The sequence below is a fragment of the Rhea pennata genome, chromosome 8 (assembly GCF_028389875.1).
Source record: "Rhea pennata isolate bPtePen1 chromosome 8, bPtePen1.pri, whole genome shotgun sequence".
Taxonomy (NCBI): Eukaryota; Metazoa; Chordata; class Aves; order Rheiformes; family Rheidae; genus Rhea; species Rhea pennata.
In genome coordinates this window covers 32,947,780-32,962,589 of record NC_084670.1, presented here as the reverse complement: position 1 = coordinate 32,962,589, position 14,810 = coordinate 32,947,780, and the positions used below count along the sequence as shown (strand labels likewise).

The 14,810-nt window shown below is 47.0% G+C and overlaps 2 protein-coding genes across 8 annotated transcripts in view; one reads left to right on the top strand and one right to left on the bottom strand.

The window, feature by feature from the left end:
- EDEM3 (ER degradation enhancing alpha-mannosidase like protein 3) overlaps window positions 1–7,214 on the top strand; it is a 32,807-nt gene extending 25,593 nt beyond the window's left edge. For 5 of the 7 annotated variants that reach the window (XM_062581196.1, XM_062581195.1, XM_062581197.1 and 2 more), the window contains 3 exons: window positions 483–648; window positions 1,116–1,301; window positions 2,965–6,826. In XM_062581196.1, the coding sequence (XP_062437180.1) occupies window positions 483–648; window positions 1,116–1,301; window positions 2,965–3,368 (756 nt within the window). In that variant the 3' untranslated portion in view covers window positions 3,369–6,826. Of the gene's footprint in view, window positions 1–482; window positions 649–1,115; window positions 1,302–2,964; window positions 6,827–7,149 lie in introns of those variants that run through there. The other 2 variants (XR_009959073.1, XR_009959074.1) reach the window with 2 other exon arrangements.
- A 1,895-nt stretch (window positions 7,215–9,109) lies between these two features.
- C8H1orf21 (chromosome 8 C1orf21 homolog) overlaps window positions 9,110–14,810 on the bottom strand; it is a 67,331-nt gene continuing 61,630 nt past the window's right edge. Inside the window, exons 5-6 of the mRNA XM_062581134.1 lie at window positions 14,688–14,748; window positions 9,110–9,880 (exon numbers count right to left, since the gene is read on the bottom strand). Coding sequence (XP_062437118.1) covers window positions 9,842–9,880; window positions 14,688–14,748 — 100 coding nt within the window. The 3' untranslated portion in view covers window positions 9,110–9,841. The remainder of the gene's footprint in view (window positions 9,881–14,687; window positions 14,749–14,810) is intronic.

Sequence of the window (14,810 nt, the reverse complement as noted above, 5' to 3'; positions counted from 1 at the left end):
TGACTTATCAATCTGTAGCCTGTGCTCCAATACCCAGTTATCAGTTGTGATTTAAGATTTAATGTAGTGTGACTTTGTGCTATATATGTAATGTGCAGTGTAAATCTGAAGAGGTGCTCACTGAAGGGAAGGGAAGGTTTTCCTGCTACGTCAGCCATGAATTTGTAGAAGCCCTTTTAAATTTAGGCTGCTATGCAGACTTTCATAAAGGGCTGCATCTAGATGGAAGACAAAAATATCACTCAGGCAGCAGTTCCTATTGGAGGCAGTAGGTCCTGTTGAAATACAAGGATGAAAGAATCAAGTTTTTACAGAGTCATTCTTTGCTTTCATAGAACTAAAGCTCAGGCTCCAGGGTAAAGGCTTTCTGAAGTGACAGAATACACTAAATGCATTGGATTCACTAAAGAAACTAAAAGGCTTAGGAAACTTGCAAGCTTGAGCCTAGTGTTATAATGTTTTTTTTTCTCTCCCTCAAACAGACAAGAGGATTTGTTGCAACCATTAAGCCATATAATGGATGCTCAGAGGTCACTAATCCTGAGGCAGTGAAAGAGAAAATTGCTCTAATGCAAAGAGGCCAGTGTATGTTTGCTGAAAAGGCACGAAACATTCAAAAAGCTGGAGCGATAGGAGGCATTGTTATTGGTAAATTAAACATAAGTTTTTTTTTTTTATTTGTGTAAAGGTTTTTGGAGATGCTGGAAAGCTGACAAGCTGTTAAATTTTCTGAGGTGTCAGTGCTCCAACACAAACTATGATATCAGAAGATGAAGAAATGCTTTGTTTATGTCCAGTTCTGTGCAAGAAACAGCCAAAACGAGTTGAGATGAGTGATTGTCACTGTCTTTGCAGATTAGAAGTTACTCTTTTAAGGATCATTGAGTGCTGACATAGTGTTATATGCTAACTGTTGAGGAAATCTTAATACACAAATCAAAATTGTTAAAGAAAACAGGTACACATACTGTCTTTTGGGGGGTTTTTAGAACCAATTTCTTTTCTTCTACCTGGAATTCTCTTAAGGGCAACAGAAAGCTGCTTGAAGTCTGTCAGTTTGGAGTTGTGGTCTTTTTCTCTAAGAAAAGAGTTTTCTTTTATGTGTGTCTGGCTAGATGACAATGAGGGAAGCAGTAGTGACACTGCTCCTCTCTTCCAAATGGCCGGTGATGGAAAGAATACAGATGATATCACAATTCCCATGCTCTTCCTGTTCAATAAGGAAGGAAATATTATTCTGGATGCAATCCGGGAATATGAGGCTGTAGAGGTGCTCCTTTCTGATAAAGCAAAAGATAGAGGTAAGAAAGAGGTGTTGGCATGTGGGGGGGGTGTGTGTGTGGTGGGGGAAGGGTTGGAGGGTTCATTTTATAAATTATATATGTATGTGTTTGTGTGCGCATAAAATATCTATTTTATACACACATATGAAAATACTGATATATAAAATAGCTTCCTATGCCAGCTGGCACAGTATGAAATGTACACTAGTGATTTTTATTGATACTTAACAGAATGAGTTATTTGGTAAGTTTAGTTTTCCGTTTAACATCAGTATTAGCTTGTCATATGAAAGCTGTTATCCAAGATGTCTGTCCCCTGCCACCCCCACTATGAGCTCCAAACTTTACTGTTAAGGTCCAGAAGTGCTGTTTGTAAGCTAAATGTCATTTTAACTAACAAGACAGTACAGCCCTCTGGATTCCTTTTGAACCCTTTTTGTCATAATCTGCTCTGAAGTCATGTCAGGAATAATTTAAGTGTTTTCAGTGTCCCGCACTGTAAATGCCTCGCTCTTAATCAAGCTCCCAAGTGGCATTCTCAGTACTCAAAAGAAAAGAGCTGAGTATTTTGCCTATGTAAGGGAAAGTGGTTCTCGTGAGAGATAAGGCTGCTGACCTCAGAAGTTTGATGGTTTTTCCTGTATAATACAAGACAACTACAAGCTAATACGCTTCAAATTAAAATGCTTGCATATGACAGATTTCTAGGTTTTCCTTTTGTAAGCCCTTCTGGACAGTATTTAAATATTTGTAGCATTGTTTTATTGAAGCAGAGTATGTAGAGGACAAGCATCTCTAGGATGTACCAGTGACAGCACGTATTTTCTATGCGTTTACAGAGGTGATGACCTGAAAGCTACAGTATTGTTCCATTATAGCTGCTTACAAATTCTTCCTGTCTATTCTAACTATGGTTGAGCTGCTGTAATAAACTACTAAATGCCAAAGATAGTTCTGCATTTGTAATGAACTTGTAATGCATATGTGCTTCTTCCCCCCTCCTTGTGCTTGCGTTTGGAATCCCAGCAACAATCTTTAAAGGTAAAACGATTCCAAACTACATTATTGATAGCAGTAAGTATCCTATATTAAAAGGGTTAAATGAAGCTGTACTCCCTAAAACTCTTGTCTTGTATACTAGTTACAAACTTTAAATTCTAAAGAAAACCAAATAGTTTAATTGGAGAGCTCACGTCAAGTCAAAACCTAAATCAATATTTGAGAAATGAGTGTTAGTTGCTTTGAGCACAGGTGTGAGGAGGGAGGTGGTTTGACACTCTTTAATTCATGCTCTAGTAAATTAACTCTGCATCTCCCGCTTGCTTAGAAGTAGGACCTAGTTGTGAATCTGGGAGTGCTTTAAAATCTAGTAATAAAATTCAGTGCACACACCATGGAGGTTAGAGTATTTGCGTAAGACTGAAGAGTGGCAACCAGCACTGGCCCAGAAACCACTAGTCAAGTTTGAGGATCAGGAGCACTGGTCTTACGGTATTGGTTGCCTTTTCTAATGTTTAAATGTCTTCCCCTCTGTAAAGTCTATTCCTTAAAAACATTAAGTCTTCATATCAACAGAAAGTCTGTGCTACTTTGAAGGTAGTGGTCTTGCATTTGAAATGTATAATAAAATGCTGCTTTTCTAGCTTTTTTTCAAAACTTTTTTTTCCCCTTCCTCTTAAAGACTTGGAAGTGGACAGTATGGACCAGAAAGTGTCTGAAAATGATTCACAGAAGCAGAGCTCAGAAGAGACTACTTCAGCATCTCATGATGTTGGCTTGGCAAGTGAGGAGCCTGAAGGAGAAGAAGACTCTGAGGTTACTCAGCCTGATCCTTTATCTCCTGCTTACGCAGGCAGTGACAGTGTTTCCATTTCAAATCAGGATTCTTACATCCCTGAAAGTGAGGCTAGTACTCAAGAACCGGAATGTGCACAAGTGGATAACCAGCCTCAGGAACAAAAGACTGAGACAGAGTCAGAGTCCAAAGCTAACTGGGATAATAAAGTCCAGCCTATGGAATCCATATTAGCAGACTGGAATGAAGATATAGAAGCATTTGAAATGATGGAAAAGGATGAACTATGACTTGTAATAATAACTTATTTGTTAGTAAACAAATGGAGAACTCTGGGTAGAAGAGAGGCCCTGATATCAGAGAACTAGGAAGCATACTCAGTATTGTGATGAGCAACCAGGTTTCACCTGGAAAATACCATAGAAATCCAGCACGTGCTCTTTGTATTGTTTTAATTTTTCCTGTTTAAAAATGGGAATGTGCAATTGAAGCATTTGTATGACTCCATTGCATGGTGCTGTAACCCAGGAGACTCGTTTGGCAAACGAGCCCAACTTCTGCGTTCCAGGCTCCGAGAGGCCAAATTCCTGTGGCCTCTGGAAGGCAAAAGTTGAATGCAGTGGGGTTAACATACTACTAAACGATTATCGATGAGAGCACTCGAAGGCAGTACGTCAGTCGCTGTTTTTGTTGTAGTCAAGGTGCCGCTTCACTGATCTGTGCTGAATCGAAAGCCTTCCTGGATAGCAACGGGTGAAATCATATGTTTCCAGTTGTAGTGTCTTTGAGACACAGCTAGAAGCAACTTGATTTTGTTCTGACATATCACAGTGAGACACAGTAATTCTGCTCATCGCTCCTGTCTGTTACCCTGAGGAATGACTAAGGTGACGTGGAGTTTTTCCCTTCTCTAATTTCTAATCGAGACACTGTATAAACCAAAGGCGGCGTGTACTTTGTTAGTAAGCTCCATCAGGGAAACCGAAAGCCGTGCTAATTTGGGGTCTATGAGGGAAAGGCTCCCAGTGTGTTATAAAAACTGTGCTGGAGGTTAAGGTAGAGGGGACAAGACGGACATTCAGTACAGGTATTTCCTTTGGCCTTCCAGGTTGAAAAGCTCGGTCTACCCTAAGATACAGAATTCAGAACCGGTAACATTCTCTGAAAAGAGACTAAACACAATTAGATCAGAATTAACAAAATCTTTTTTCTACAAGTTCTGCCTCTAACAGTCAGCTTGACTTTGTTGTCGTTTTTAAATGCAACTTCTATACGTGTGATACTTAAGGCAGCGAGGCCAGTACCAGTAGTGAAGTGCAACAATTTTGGCTGTTGATTCCGTAGTTCAAAGTCTAGTGGTGTGAATCGAAAGAATGCTTCGGGAGTTTGTTACAGGTAAGTGTGAGTCCTCATGTGTTACCCCTTTTCTGAAAAACATTATTTAAATTTAAACGGGGATGTTTAAACAACTGAGAAATGTTTTGACTGTGTCCAAAGAAACTGCCAAAAATTAATGAACTTGATTTATATAAACTGCTTTTAGTGAGTTATGATTCAAAGGATTGTTTTATATTAAAGAATAAATTAACACTGCCTATATGCTGCACCAGGCTAAAACTCAAGGTTAATATAAATCTTTACAACGGGGGGAAAAGAATGCCCCGATTAGAAGCGCACCTTTAATTTAACTGGTGAAATAATGCGTGCTGAATATGCAACCGATAATTCGTACAGCCATACTGTATCTATTTATGTATATTGGTGTACGGTATGAATGGAGAAAACCCAGGCACACGTTGTATACAGGTATACTTGCTGACACTTGCTTTCAAGGGTATCAAAACGCACAGGCACCTTTTGCGAGCATGACAGTCAATCAGAGTATTACACATCAGTGGAACGACAACTTCAAATCATTAGAGTAGGAGGTGATTTTGAGGAGGAAATGAAGCAGTGGTGGAATAGTGAATAAGTGTCCTTTTAAAATGAATTAGCTTTTAAATGTAGTTGTGATTCCTTTGCACAAATAACTCGATGGAGGTTTGAGCTGAATGAGTGGCATTTAAAGCAGCTGAGCTTTTTCCGTTGAGAAGGTTACATATATATATACGTACACACATGTGTGTATATATATATATATGTATATGTTTTGTTTTATGTGGGGTTTTTCACGTAAGGAATTTGATCATTGGAGCCTCCTAAGTGTCCTTGGTTGCTTGGAGCCCTGATCCGCGGTCCCGGGCCGCGCTCGAAGCCCCGCCAGGCGCCGTCCCCGGCCGGCTGAAACCCCGGGGCTGGCGCAGCTCGGCGGCGGCGGCCCCTCGGGCAGCTCCCGCCGGCGCCCGGCGCCGCCTCGGGCTCTTCCGCGCGGGCTGCGTCCTCCTGTCAGCTCTTCCCGGGGGAAAATGGGATTGCTTTAGGTGCAGAGACCCTCTGGTCAATAGGTGAAGACTGTCAACATAATTAGCTTTTTTTTTTTTTTTTTTAACTTCAGAAAATTTATGTTTAGAGCTGAAACTCTTTAAAAAGCTTAGCTTTCCCTGCCACCACAAACTCATTTTTCTATCTTAACTACTTTGCGTCTACACCTGTTGGTAAAGCAGGAGATGTGTGCTCTCCTCTTCAGGGATTTTTTTTGTTTTTTTTACCAATCCCAGAGCGCGGGGTGAATTTTGAAGCATCTGCTTGACGGTGGCCCTACCTCAGATAAACGTCGCCCCCTTTGTTTTGGGGGTGGATTTTGTTGTTTAAGGCTTTGGTGTTGTGTTGTTGTGGTTTTTTTTTTTTTTTTTTTTTTTTTTTGTTTTTACTTTACCTTTTGAGATGATCATGAGAGCCATAGCCATGTTTCACAAGTGGGGTTTACACTTTGTTTACAGAACTGAATCAGGTAAAAGTTGAGCTTTTGGGAAAGAAGAATAAATTAGGGGAACGGTTTTATTCAGATTTCCCCCCTCCCCGCCCCCCACTTCGTAATTCCTCACAGGGAATTGGAGGTTTTAGTTAACCTTTTCATACCACTCTGAAAAGGAAACGTCTGCCATCTTAAAAAGCGGAAAGAATGTATTAATCACAAGGCTTTGAGAGGGGCGTAAGCGATGCTTGTAAACATTTAAGGCCGCTCCGTGGGCAGTATCGCTGTTGCATCCCTCGCTAATCGCCTCCCTATTCGTACGTACTGGATGAACACCGAATTTGGGAGTCGCAGAGGGAACTAGCGCTTACTCCGTGCCACGCAACTCGGCCGAGCCAGTCGCTTTCTCGTTGGATGTTAGAGGAATATTAATTGTTTACATTTATTGTTTCTTAATGAAGTTTGAAAACGAGCCCGGCTTTGTTTCTCTCCTCCTCCTGCCGATGCACCTGAAGGCGTAGTGTTAGTCACGGGTACGCGTGCGCTGGGAAGTTACAACGGGACATCTTCTGCACACGGCCTCAGTCAGAACATAGAAAAAAAATAACATTCTGTGAATGAAATATTGTATGTTCGGATTTTATAAGATTTTTTTTTTTTTTTTAGCCAGCCCAATTTACAGCCGTATATTTTCTTATGAAAGTTATCTAATAACAGGTGCTGTAACACTATCGTTGGGTTTTACTGTCTGGTGATAAGTGTATACAATATTTCTAAGGGCAACTATGTACTGTGATGTAAAAGTCTGGGCTAAAATGTATATAATCTGTGTACATAATTGTGTACTTGATTATAATTGATTGTAAAGATTTAATAAAATGTAAATATTCTGGTCAAGCTGTTCTCATTGCCCGGTTGATTTGGTGGTTAACCTTGATTTTTCAGCAAGTGATGTCTCCGTAAGAGAATTGGGTAGCTACCACCTGGACAGGTAGTACGGAGTGCACAACGTCCAGCACCCTTCAGTGTCCTTTCTGTGTTGGGAGGGATTCTGCAATAGCCCTTAATTCCCATAGAGTGTGTTTTGTTGTATGTATTTATTTATTTCCTCCCTGGGGATAGGAATAAGAAAATACCTCTCGGCCCACAAAGATGCAGGAGCCCCAGACTTAAGTCTTTGAGCGTTCATCATTGATGGTAATATTTGTTATTTTTAGGGAGGAAGCATTACCAGCCTCGCAGATGAAATACCCAGCTTCTTCAGCCTGGGGTTGAGGGAACATCAGGAATTAACGGCTTGGAGTATTCTGGACGAAGATGCGCTGTGCTCTGCCTTCCTGCTCCTCTTCAGCTTCCGAGGTCAAGAAGCGTTGCAGCCTGCAGGCTCTTAACCAGGTCATGCCCTTAAAAACACACCGTACACTGCGTGCAGGCAGTAACGGGGCTGTCGCAGGGAGATGCGCAGAAGTTCACCTGATTCTGCCTATAGATCAACAGCAGCTCCTCGTGCAGGTGCAGCTGGGCCGCCAGCAGATGGTGGCCTCGGCCGGGCTAACGTCAAAAAGCCATTTCCACCAAGGGCCATCTCCCTGGGTGTTTGACGCGAGGGCACATGCAGCTTTCCACATTTATTCTGGGGGGTGATCTGGGTGAGCTGCTTGCCCGCCGCTCTGCAGAGAGGTGCTGGTCTTTGCCACGCTGGCCTCGCAGCTCCCTAAAATATTCCACAGCTGCTATTCCAGGCGGCAGCTCTCACCGATGCAGTAAGTGTGTCTCCGCATGACTCAGGCAGGGGGATTATTAATAGACGCAAAATCCAAATGCTAAAAAAAAACCTGAGAATACCATGGCAGTCCCATGCATCGCCAGCTAGTTTCTGGTGCTCAGGAACTTCTTGCCTCGAGCATTGCTCAAGGCAGAAGCCTCCAAGTCTGTAGCGAGGATGGTACAGGAGCCAGTGGACGCCTTGCTGCAGCCCAGGGAGGAAGTATGGGTGAGAGAGGCAGCCACCGAAGTGAGAACTGCCTGAACTACCGGGCTCAAATGGTGGTGTTGTCTAGCTGGTGGTGTCCCCAAGTGACACTGGGGCCAATACTGTTTCACATGGTCATTAATGACCTGGATGATGGGACAGAGCACAGCCTCAGCAAGCTTGCAGATGATGCAAAACCTGGAGGAGTGGCTGATGCCACAGAGGGCTGTGCTGCTGCTCAGAGACCTGGACAGGCTGGAGAGCTGGGAACCTCACAAAGCTCAGGGTCCTGCACCTGAGTAGGCTGGGGTGGGGGGGGAAGCAATTGGTTGGAGAGCAGCTTTACAGAGAAGGACCTGGAGGTTGACCATGGGCCAGCACTGTGCTCTTGCAGTGAAGGAGGACAGCAGTCCTCCTTCCAACCTGTATCAGCAGGTTGAGGGAGATGATCCTGCCCTTCCATCAGCCCTGATGAGGCCACTCCTGGAGTGCTGGGTCCAGTGCTAGGCTCCCCAGTGCGCAGCAAGTCTGGTAGAGACACAGAGATGACGAGGGGCCTCTGTGGTGGCGTGCAAAGTGACACTGACCACCCTAATCCCTGAGATTAGGAGAGGGGATAAAAGCAGAGGGGCACAAGGCCAAAAATGCCAGCAGCGCTGGGCATCGGCTGCTTCTGTTGAAAGCGTGTATTCACCACTGTACTCAGCGGACATGGGCATCAAGCACCGCGAAGGCTCCTTTACGGCAAAGCCCACGTGTCGTGTGCCTTATACGTAGGATTTGTCTAGGGAACTCTCTAAAGGTGACCTTCACCATGTAGAAAACAAAGCCTATGTTAAAGGCAAGGACCCCATCCCATCACTCCTTCACTGCCTTAGAAGGCTTCACAGACCCCTTCCAAGAGACGGGGTTGTGGGATCAAATACCGACACGGTTTATTAATTAAACTACTCAAATAATTAAAGGGTGGGGGTAGCTTCCCATCCTCATGACAATATTTGTTGAAAATATTACATCTTGCTTTTGAGACACTAATATCCTCGTTGTGTGATACGGGATGATAACCACGGGCAGCAGCTCGCCGGTGGCACAGGGATGCTTCGGCGCGCTTGCCACCCGGAGCCGTGAACGCAGAGGGCCGCTTCCGCCGTCCCTCTCCCCCAGCTCCTCGACCGCTGCCTGGTAGGAACGGTAGAAGACAAGAATACATAAAAACAGTAAAATGTTTATTTTCTTAGAAAAAAAGAGATTCAAAATGATTGCGGTCACACTCCCGTTCGTGCTCAGCAAAGCCAATACTGCAAGCGTAGTCCTCGATTAAGATACCTAGTAAATGAAAACTCTTTTTTCCTCTTTTAAAATACAAATCCCTGCTCCTGCATCGCTTCCAGTATTTCAGTGATAACATGCTTTTAATGGATACGAGTTTCTCCGCTGCTTCCCAGCGGGGAGCCAAGGCCTGCTGTGGCAAAACCTCCCGTCTCCAAAGCTCGAAATCCCCAGCGTGACCAAGCGCCCCGGGCCGGCCGTGGCCCGGCACGCAGCCGACGGGTGCTCCTCGGCCCCTTCGCTGGGCGCTTGCCGAGGCTTGGTGTAAACGCTACCTCGTCTGCTAGCAAACCGGCCCGGAGCCTCAACAAAATCAACACCGTCTTTCAGCTTAACCTTAAGGATTTGCTGCATATCTGGACACGGAAAAAAAGTGGAAAGTTGCGACAAGTTTTAACTAGCAGCAACAGAAACGGTCCCATACGAGTTCTTAGCGATATTCCTCGTCTGGTCAGTAAGAAACACTGTAACTGAATGGAGCATATAATGTGGAAATGATCTTCTTGCGTTATGTAGTGCTGTTCGCTCTAGAAGACTTCCCAAAGGTCTTGGCGGGGTTGTAGTCTATTTACACAGTCATATTCCTGCTTCGCTTGGCAGAGCGGGCACTATGTGACGTCCTCCTCTTCTGAACAGTAGTCACGACCCTTGAAAGACAGGGAGAAAAGCAGCATCTGTGAGAGGCTGTTCAAAAATAATAGAAACGACAAAAACCAACGGCGTACTTTGAAATGGTGCTTGCATCCTCTTAAATGCAGTTCTGGGAGAGCCCCGGGGAGCCCAAACCAGCCCAGGAACCTCTTCCAGCACTGCGAATCTCCCAGCGTGTTGATCCACCCTGTCGGATCCCAAGAGGCGGGTTTCAACGAACTCATTCCTAAACACATCTTACAACAAGCTGTGCCTTGAGGGAAGCCACCGTACTGACCCATCCCAAAACACGAGCTCCAAAGCGAAGGCCACCACGCAGGCAACCCCATAAGCTGTGCTGACAGCCTGAAGCCACCATCTGCGGGGACCTTTAGCTGCACTCAATGGCCAAATGCTACGAGTCAAAGGGCTTCCTTAGTAGGTCATGAGAAAAAAAAAAAAAAAAAGCCTAAGCAGTCCTAATTTTGGTTCAGTGCTGACCTGGAAAGAAAGATTTTCATGTAGAAGATTTGATTCAGAAAAAGAGCTGAAGGAATACAGAAATCCTTCGCAGCAAAGCCCAAATCCAGTGGGTTTCTTCATGCCAAGGACCAGGATGTACTCTTCAAATCAACAAAACTACCAGATTAATCAATGTCCAAGGCTCAGGGCACTGCTGGAGATCACGTTACCTGGTCCCTCCAACCACTGGTGAAGAGGGAGCCCCACAGGCCATCATTCCCTGCCACGCTCTGCGCGAGGGGCCACCAAAGCTTGAAGAAACCAAAAACATTTGATCCAATCTTGCATTTTCTTTCCTCCTGCTCCCCTTTTCTCCTGCCATTTCTCGACTTTTTGGTTCAATTTCCAACAAGGAAGCCCGCTGCTCCACCAAGTCTTTCAAAAAGCAACGTGCTGAGCAAATCCATGCTGCTTCATGGAAACACCATCTCCCACCCACTGCTCAAACGCCAATGAAGGCCAGTCAGCCGCTGCTGGACCTCTGGCTCCTGCCTGGGCCCTGTGAGTGACAGGGCTGCTGGTGCCCAGGAGGTGGCCTCCTGGGCAGGAGACATGGTGAGGACCTGGTCCATGCAGTCATTGCCTGCTGCAGGAGGCTGCTCGCCGTTGGAGCTTTCTCCAGCCTTCTGCTTCCGATGCAGCATGTGTAGGCAGCAACAGCACGGTTGAAAGGGGGAGAGAGTGAAATCGCTGGCTGAAATACCAGCAATACCTCCCACACGTTCTCAAAGCGTGACATGCAGCTCTTCTATGCACCATCCCGGGAAGAAACCAGCAGAAGACACCTCAACCCAACAAACTGATGGACTTCCCAGGTTAAGGTAACGCCATGCTTGGAAATCAAGCACTGTCCTAGCACCACGTTGCAGCCTCGGGCTGCAACGTTTTGGCCCTGAGAGCCTCGGGGCTGCAGGCGGCCAGCACTTCTCACTTCCCTATCACGTGCACTTAGCAGAGCAGCCTTCAACCAACTCACCAGCTGTCAGGAAGGTGGAGGAAGAGGCGAGGGAGGGAGTGACAACGGCGGCTTTTGCAGCCACTTCGCTTGCTGGCGTTTGCACGCCCCTTCCCTTCTCTCCTGTCCCCAAAGCCAAGTAAAACCCCTGCTGAGAGCTGAGCGAGCTGTTGCATCGGTCAACACAGAGAAAGGATGCGTTCGTAGCACACCGGCCGAGAAGAGCGCCCCACTGAAGGCAGGTTTTCTATGCCCATGACCCAGTTACATCAGAAAGACCAGAGAGCTCCTAAAAAGAGCAGAATTGGGGGGAATGCCGCTAAAAGGATGCCAGAAAACTTAACAGCAATTGTATTTGATTGCATCTCAGAGGCGCTCTCCAGCTCACAGCCTGCCGCGACAGAGATCTGCTCTGGTCCTGGAAAACCCTGTGCCCCCCCCAATCTAGAAAAATACCTTAAACAAATGGCAATTTTAGCCCCCTTCTGGTTTTGAAGGCTGTTTGATCCTTCAAAAGGATCCTCACAGGTCAGTCAGCCTCATCTCCAGCCCTGGAAAGGTGATGGAACAGCTCATTCTGGATGTCATCTCCAAGCATATGGAAAAAAAGAAGGTGATCAGAAGTAGCCAGCATGGATTCACCAAGGGGAAATCCTGCTTAACCAATCTGACAGCCTTCTACAATGGCATGACTGGCTGGGTAAATGAGGGGAGAGCAGTGGACGTTGTGTACCTTGACTTCAGCAAGGCTTTTGACACTGTCTCCCGTAACATCCTCCTAGGCAAGCTCAGGAAGCATGGGTTAGACGAGTGGACAGTGAGGTGGATTGAGAACTGGCTGAAAGGCAGAGCTCAGAGGGTTGTCATCAGTGGCACAAAGTCTAGTTGAGGCCTGTAGCTGGTGGAGTTCCCCAGGGCTCAGTCTGGGTCCCATCCTGTTGAACTTCTTCATCAATGACCTGGACGAGGGGACAGAGTGCCTCCTCAGCAAGTTTGCTGATGATCCCAAGCTGGGAGGAGGGGCTGAGACACCTGAGGGCTGTGCTGCCATTCAGAGAGACCTGGCCAGGCTGGAGAGCTGGGCGGAGAGGAACCTCCTGAGGTTCAACAAGGGCAAGTGCGGAGTCCTGCACCTAGGGAGGAATAACCCCAGGCACCAGTACAGGCTGGGGGCTGAGCTGCTGGAGAGCAGTTCTGCAGAGAAGGACCTGGGAGTGCTGGTGGATGCCAAGTTGACCATGCGCCAGCAATGTGCCCTTGTGGCCAGGAAGGCCAATGGTCTCCTGGGGTGCATTACACAGTGTTGCCAGCAGGTGGAGGGAGGTGATCCTGCCCCTGTGCTCAGCCCTGGGGAGGCCTCATCTCGAGTACTGCGTCGAGTTGTGGGCTCCCCAGTCCAAGAGAGACATGGAGCTACTGGAGAGAGTCCAGCGTAGCGCCATGAAGATGATCAGAGGGCTGGAGCACCTGCCCTACGAGGAACGGCTGCGAGAGCTGGGCCTCTTCAGCCTGGGGAAGAGAAGCCTGAGGGGGATCTTATCAATGTGTACAAGTCCCTGAAGGGAGGGTGTCAAGGGACGGGGACAAACTCTTTTCAGTTGTCCCACGTGACAGGACAAGAGGCAATGGGCAGAAATTGAAGCACAGGAAGTTCTGCCAGAACGTGAGGGGGAATTTCTTTCCTGTGAGAGTGACGGAGCACTGGCACAGGTTGCCCCGAGAGGTTGTGGAGTCTCCTTCTCTGGAGATCTTCAAGGCCCTCCTGGCTGCAACCCTGTCTAACATGCTCTAGGTGACCATGCTGAGCAGGGGGGTTGGACTAGATGATCTCCGGAGGTCCCTTCCAACCTTACCCATTCTGTGACTCTCTGATTGATGGCTGCTGCAGCAGCCAACATCCCGTGTACTCCCATCCAACTAGGCCCCCACTTATTCCCGCTAGCGGGGGAAATCTCTCGAGGGCTCGCTGCCACCGCGGGCGGACATCAGGATCCTGCTGCCTGCAGCTCCCAGGCCTCACGTTGGCTTCTCAAGTCCTTCTCCCTCACTGTTCTTCGCACACTGGCCTTCGTGTCGAGCAGCAACTGAACGGGGCACGGCCCTGACTCTCTCCCTTTTAACAAAATGCTCTGGATGGGTTCACTAAGGTTTTTTTTTTTTTCCTTTTGCTCTCTGGGATTTGTAAATACTTCATATCTTCAGCTGCTACAACATCAGCCCCTGCTCTTTAGATTTCACGCCTGGATTACAGAAGCTGTAGTTCAGCCAGCCTCCCTGCCCATGTTATCATCTCGCTACAGGTCCAAATCGCACACCGGATTTTTCTCCCTGATGCATTAGTCGAGCCTGCAGCATTTCGGGGCAGAAATTGTGCTTTTTAGCTCCACGTAGAGCAATGCCACAGGTTAAGCGAAAAACCTTCCTAGGGTGAACTGCTCGCGTGGAAACTCTCCTCTCGAGGCTCTGCGTGCTCTCCTCGTCCCTTGGGCAGCTCCTCCGACCACATGCTCATCCCCTTTACCTCATCCCACACTCTCTACCAGCGCCAAACCCTCAAGCGGGACGATCCAAGCTGTGAGATGTTTTCAGCTGCAGCAGGCCCAGAGCAGAGCTCTCAGGCAGGGGACCCGGCGGGGTGAGAAGAGCACGGATTGTGCTCTGAGGAAGCTGTCCCCCTATTTCACTTTGCCATCTATTCCTTTTTATTATTCCCCCCCATCATCAAAAATTCAGCTCCCTGAATAATCTAACCCCCTCCCAAACTCTCTGAGTGAACTGAAATATTCCTTATTCCTCTATAATTTTATGTGACTCTTAAAAAAAAAAAAAAAAAGATTACATTTGACATAAGCAAAACAAATCTGTTGCTCGGGACAAACACGGGGTGCATCAAATATTAAATAAGGTGCACAGCCCCCCCCCCCCCAAAAAAAAAAAAAAAAAAAGAAAAAGCCTGCTGATGGGTGAACATCAGCTCCAGGCATATGCACGAGCAAGCATTCACCCCAGCTTCTCCTCTGGGCTTGCAAGGTGATGCAAGCAGCCCATTTCACCTCTGAATGTCTCCCTTTCCCATCTACATCATGACAAAAAAAATTCTCTATCATCTCATGCTCAGTTAGAAGACCTGTGGCAACCACTAAGATCCTGCTGTGAAGATACTGGACCAGGCAACAGGCTAAAAGTCACCCGCTTCTGCGCAAGGTTTGCAGCCCGGACCTTGAGCCAGGGCTACCCAGACATCTAGGTAGAGGGACTGCTGGGGAGGGCAGTGGCCTTGCGGAGGTCCACCACGGAAGGAGCAGAGCGGCGTCCCCACACGTGGCGCCCGCCAGCGTGACTCCTACCTTTTCAATTTTCTCGTCGAGCATCCTGAAGAATTCCTGTTGGCTTTCGGAGATGTGCATGCTGCAAGGCAAAGCAAGAGCATCAGTGGCCGCAGGAAGCGGAGCCCAGTGCTGCTGCGGCGT